The 6,437-nt window shown below is 39.7% G+C and overlaps 1 protein-coding gene across 1 annotated transcript; it reads right to left on the bottom strand.

Annotated features, from left to right (window-relative positions):
* Window positions 1-4,589: 4,589 nt before the first annotated feature.
* Window positions 4,590-6,409, bottom strand: LOC149195822 (Tetratricopeptide repeat (TPR)-like superfamily protein). Its single transcript, XM_089405427.1, has one exon. It carries the CDS (start codon window positions 6,284-6,286, stop codon window positions 4,685-4,687), a length of 1,602 nt encoding a protein of 533 aa, XP_089261553.1. The 5' UTR covers window positions 6,287-6,409; the 3' UTR covers window positions 4,590-4,684.
* Between the last annotated feature and the right edge of the window lie 28 nt (window positions 6,410-6,437).

Below are 6,437 nucleotides of genomic sequence, written 5' to 3'. Positions count from 1 at the left end.
TGAACCTTCAGAAGTTGAGTTAGATCAAGAGACCTGTAACGATCCTTCAAGACTTGTAGTATATTCTCAAATCCAAACCCACAGAAATTAGTCACAAACTTTGTTCTTCACCTTGCAAAATAGTTGCCCATAAACAAGAGAATTATGCCGTGAATTAAGTCAATAAAATATTTAAACCAAAAAAAAAAAAAAATCGGTGTTCTGTAATTGATGCCCTAATGAGGGTTTGTCAATGAGACTTCTTTCTTCTACCTCAACGATGACCATAACCCAATTGGATTGCTTGATCTTCTTCAGTCTTGGGATATACATGAGGATGTCCTCAAAATACTCGATTATTTACCAGCAAGAGAAAGGAATACTCAGCAAAATATAAGGCTGCAAAATATACATCTCCTTGGTCTAAAAGAAAACAAAGGAAAACTTTTGTTGTGCGTTAGAACCCCGGGACCACAAATATTTAGAGAGAATCGAATTCTGTGTCTTAGACCATTCACTTTGATCAGAATGCTCTGAAATAATGCACTTGGATCTTGACTTGTAATAGGAACTTGGTTCTAGGTATGCTACGGTGAAACTGACCTTCTCCTCTCTGAAACTCTGAGAAACCATAGATCTGCTACTTCAACTGTGGCTATTTCCATACATATTCTTCAAGAGAAGGAGCTCTAAATCAGACCTTGTAGTGACTCGGTTTGGTACAAGGTTTCTTTGATTTTTGATTCACACCAGATCCAAAACAAAGGAATCCATCATTCTGTTGTTGATCAACAAACTTCTCTTAGTGATTTTTTCTCTCTCTCTTGCTTGGGCTTGTCCTCACCTAGGCTCTGAAACCATTTAGGTTAACATGTTATTTGCTTAGGACAGTTACTTCAATGATCCATATAGCCCGATTTCAATTCAATTCATTTCCATTAGCAATCACATAAGACATTATTACATTGACAGTAACTGAAGAAAGAACATAGATGATAAATGCAGGAGACAAGTCAAGACAAGAGAACACATGAAATTGGCTCAAGCCAGGGAAAAACCCCAAGATGGGGAAACCCTTATCAAATCTTCTTATTATCAATTTATCAAATGTTCAGCAGAAAGAGAGAGAAAAAAGTACAATAATTTAAAGTCAAAACAGACTTTCCAATTTGATCTAACATCACAGCCCTTAGACAGATAGATGGCCCATTCAAAAATTGCAATCCTGGCATGAGCTGGAGACATACTACTGAAGAGGGTTGATCTGGTTAGGGTTGCTTGCGAATCATTGATGTCCCTTCTAACTGCATCAGAACTCCTCTTAACTGCGGCTTTGCTTGACAAGAAAGGTGTTACCCTTCACTGGCCCTTACGGCTAAACTATGACCAAATTAACTTCAGACCTGTGGCTCATCTTGAAGCAACAGTCTTCCAAAAGGCTACGGCCTTCCTCCCTTGGACTCTGAATCAACTTGCAGCAAAATACAAAATCAAGACACCCTATATACCCTCCTGGGCCACACTACAGCTCACCGATCTGCTACAATAGAGTTTTGACCACTGTTCCAAGGGTTACACCCTCTGTCCAGGCTGCGGTGTACTCCTTGTGCCTGCGGTTTAGAGAGAAGACCAACACAAAGCCTCTTGGCCCTCCAACAAGTGACTCCAACCTTGCTGTAGCTACAGCAAGCTCTGCGGCCCAGAACAAGAGATAAATAACACTTAAAACAAGCACAGAATTGCCCACACTTGCCTCAAAAATCTCAGCCCAGCTCCTCCAAGGGATCCACACCAAAACCGTCAAGACAATCCTCCCCAAACTTGTGTTTCTAGTCTACCTCAGTCCTGCGTCATTTCAGAGGTAGATATCTAGATGTGATTTGCTCTTTTTGATATCTTAAATGAGGTTGGAGGACACCTCTATATATACAAATTGGTGAGAGGACACCTCTATATATACAAGTTGGTGAGGGTTAAGAGACATGACATTTGGGCTTATGTGGAGGTGAGGCCAACCTTGATAATTTGCATATGGGTGGGCATAAATTCAAAAACCCATTTCTCTTTATCCAAATTTGATGATCTAGTCGATTTTGGTCCTCTCGAAAAGAGAAATTCAATGCCATACTTATCTTCTTCAAAAGACCTGCCCAAAGTGGAATTTGGCCCTAGTGACAAATTTTAACAATAGTCCATTTGACTGGAATAATTTACGCCTAAATTATAACCAACCTCTGTTAACCTAGCAAAATACTACAAGGCATTTTGAAAATCAAAAGCAAAACTTACTTGGATATTTGCTTCCCTTCTCCAAAATGATCAGTAATATTTGTGATTTCTATCCCAAAATGGTGTAGAGGTCAGCAATGTAGCAATATAATTTAATTTCAACCAAAAACTTTTGAAAAAAGATCTAGCTTCCCCCACTACATTTTGTTACAATCTCTGCCTTCAAAAAGTGGGAGCCTCCTGAATTGGATACTAATGTTAATCCCAAATGGACCTTGTCGACATGTGATGAACTACGTAATGTCAGCCGAATATGCATGGGAACACCAGAAACCAGCAAAATGAGAAATGGGCCAAAAGTGAATAGCACGTGATTTTTTCAGTTACAATTATTAAAAATTGATAAAGTCCAGACTCCAAATACATGATGATGGAATACAAAGTCTTTCTACAAAATGAAGTGCAACATTCAGTACTTTGATACAGCTTTAGGAAAATGTACAACATAAAAATAAATTTCTAAAGCCGGGTACATGACCAATCAAAATCTCTGGTGCAATTTGCACAATCCAAGAACTGCGAGGCATTTGAAGCCGGGTACAGAACCAATCAAAATCTCTTGTGCAATTTTCACAATCCAAGAACTGAGAGGCATTGCACACAAATGCTAATTCGCACATACTATAAAATTTAACATAAATTTTCATTCAATGCAATGACAGGAACTCTTTCATGGGTATTCTCTAGTGCTTTAATGGACCCTAGCAGCCACTTGCTGATCAGAAATGGACTACACCCTGCTAGGATTTGAAACAGATGCATCTTCCTGAGGAGAAGCAAAAGGGCCATGTCATCTCAGTCACTCCCTGAATCTCTTTCCTCGTCAACTTGACCTATGATAACTAAATTGCACTTGAAACATGTCAAATTTAGTCCTTATATTTACATAATTTACTGAATCAAGAATTATAATCAGTACTCCCAAAGTATTTAATGTTTAGGTAAATTTGATAACTAACATATTCTAACATATTTTCTGTGCTAGAGATACTTTATTGAGAAGTCCATCAATAAACGAGATGGTAAATTGTAATACGGAGACAGAAGATAAAGAAAAGTAGCATACATCTATCTGAAACCCTTTTGATGCAGAATATTAGTGATAGATGTTTCCTTGGAAGTAAAACCATTGAAAACTCGCAGCCTCAAACTTTGAACTACACTTTATCATACATAAGCCATGATACGATTTGTCAAACTTTGAATTACACTTTACACTGAAGCAAGTTGTTGAAATATTTATTACACGCTGTATTATAACTACTTGAAAATTTTGCAAAAATAGTAACCATGAGCTTCATTTAAGTCCAGCAGCATTACGAAAAGGAACTAAACTCATAACCCTGGATGCCCAGAAGCAGTTTGTGGAAATGTTGAATAGATAATAAGTTAATAACTAAGAACAACGTGAGGAACTGGGTACAGCATCTCTTGCCTTGGACCTTGGACTAGAACGGTCTTAAAAAAGGAAAGTACATAGTTGATCCTGCAGTAAAAGAAGTCAAAGCACCTGCCCACAGATCAAGCACAAGTGGAATTCGTGTTAATGAATCCCTTCCTTCTACTGTAACAAATGCCCGCATACAGTGAAATGCCCTGTACTGAAAGTATGCAAGGCTATGTAGGCACAAGCTGATCATTCTTTTACAAGTAGACCCAATAACAGGAGAAGGGAAACTGATTCTAGAGATACCAGATAAAAGACCTACAGAGAGTTTCTTTAAGTGAAGATACAAAATTGAATAGAGCGAGAGGTTCAACAGTGCAAATATACAACTGCATGTGCTTGTGTTGTGAAATCAGTATATCCTAAGTTTTAGATCCATGACATCTATTAGAGTCCATTTGAGTGGCAAATTTAGTGTTAAATTATAACCAACCTCTGTTGCCTCCCAAAATGTTTCAAAGCATTTCGAAAACCAAAAGCAAAACTTACCTGGATATTCGTTTGCCTTCTCCAAAATGATCACGTACTATTTGTGAATTCTATCCCAAAAGGACGAAGAGGTCGGCATTGTAGCAATATAGTGAATTTCAACAAAAAACTTTTGAGGGGAGATCTAGCTTCCAGGACTGCATTATATTAACATCCCCGCCTATGAAAAGAGGGAAACTCCGGAAATGGGTGCTCATATTAACCCCAAATACCCTTTGTTAACAACATATTTCAGATACCTAATACACAATATGAGCTAAATACATATGACAAGTCGCAAAACCAGCAGACTGAGAATTGGGCCAAGAGTGAATAGCACATGGTTTTCAGTCACAACTATGAAAAATTGATGAAGCCTAAATACATGATGACGAAATACAAAGTCTTTCCGAAAAAATAAATCAATTGGTCCATAATTAAGTGCAACGTTCAGTACTTTGGTACAGCCTTCGGAAAATGTATAGCATACAAATAAAATCCCTAAAGCCGGGTACAGGACAAATCAAAATCTTCTGGTGCAATTTGCACAATCCAAGAACTGAGAGATCTCTTGGTCTCAACATTGCTGACAAATGCCAATTCATACATACTACAAAGATTTAACACAACATTCTCATTCAATGCAATGACAGGTACTATTTCAAGAGAATTCTCTAGTACTTTAATGGAACCTAGCAAATCTCTTGAATACATCAGACAGAGAGCCTTGTTGTTGGTAGCTACGACGTCAGCTGGATCACGATCCAATGCTTCTTCGTACTCTCTGATCGCTGCCGTATAATCTTTTGCAACCAAATGCTGAAGGCCTCTGTTACGGTTTACCATATTTTTAAGCCCTTCCAAGCTTGAGGTAGGTACTTGACCTTGATTAACCATGGCCTCAATTCGAGAAAATGTATTTTTTGCGCCATTCAAATCGCCAAGCTGCATTTGAATCTGACCAAGCTTCGACAACAAGAAGGGATCTGATGGGTTTTTCTGCAGCAGCTTCTCCATCCACTTCATAGCAATATTATATTCCTTTTGGCTTAGATGATAGCCTACAATTGAGCTTATGACAATCTCTTCTCTCCTTCGCCACCGTCCAAGGCTCGTCGAAAGGGCACAAAATTGGTTATCGGTTTTCGATTCTAAGGTCAGCTTCTGATCAAATTCATGTGAAACTTCATCCACATTATTCAACACAATATCAACATCCTTAGCCCCTACCACAGGTAAATCTTCTGTCGACATTTTCTGATCCAGGGTCCCAACATGGCCAGTCTCCGAGTGTGGTTCATCTAGTCTCAAGGACTCAATGGGGATTGCTCCATCACCGACCTGTCCATCGGGAACATTATTCACAGAATTGAAGGGATTGACCGAAGAATCCACAAAACTTCCAGTGCCATCAATCCCCAACGGATTCACTGACACACCCGCATCCCCCTCTGGATTGGCAGGCAAAGGAGATGAAAGGGTTTCTGTATTGGAAGATTCCACGGTCTTGGGGGGTTCAGTAGAATCAAGGGATTGGGTTTTGGGGGATTCAGTGGAATTAAGGGATTGTGTTCCCAGCTCATTTTTTGCGGATTCATTGGATTGGGCACCCACTTTATTTACAGATTGTGATTGGGCGATTTTAATCTCAACAAAATCAAGCAATTCATAGAGACGATCTAGGGTTTCCTTCTTCTTACCAACCCGATAGGGCAGTTGGGCGCGAAGCCATCTCAGTGAAAAAGGGACCATGGAACCAGATTTACCGCTATAAAACAGAGGATGAGATTCATACTTGTATTGAGGGCTGTCGAAGTCCTCCATGGTGGAAAGCTCGTCCATCGCGTCTCCATATCTTCTGAGCTTAGCGAGGGCGAGAACATTGTAGGCAAGATAAGCGAGATGCTCATGCGGTTGCTGAAGAAGAGCAAGCTTGCGGGCAAGGCTCACTTTTTCGAGGATCGGACGCCAGGAGCCCTGCCTGGCGAGGTCCTGAAGATCGGTGATTTGGTAACAGAAATCGTTCAGAGAAGTCGGAAGCCAAAGCAGTGGATCAGAACGGGAAGCTGGGGATTGTCCTGAATTTTGATCTCCCGAATCCATTCTGTGAGGAAGTAATGCCAAAACAATGATTTCGTTGGGTTTTTCTCCCTGAAATTTGTCGAACGAGAAGGTAATTTTGTTCGATGGTTTCTATCGTGCCAATAGTTCTGTTTGACTTCGGAGAATATGCTTCCTTTTAACTGTGTTATAA

Source organism: Pinus tabuliformis, chromosome 2_2, assembly GCF_031772625.1.
Source record: "Pinus tabuliformis cultivar Carrire ecotype Pingquan chromosome 2_2, CPIR1, whole genome shotgun sequence".
Lineage (NCBI taxonomy): Eukaryota > Viridiplantae > Streptophyta > Pinopsida > Pinales > Pinaceae > Pinus > Pinus tabuliformis.
Note: the sequence above shows the minus strand (reverse complement) of the source record. Positions and strands in the feature narration are given on the sequence as shown.

Excerpts from the sequence above, each read along its gene's own strand:
- LOC149195822 (XM_089405427.1), bottom strand. The coding sequence starts at position 6,286 with ATGGATTCGGGAGATCAAAATTCAGGACAATCCCCAGCTTCCCGTTCT.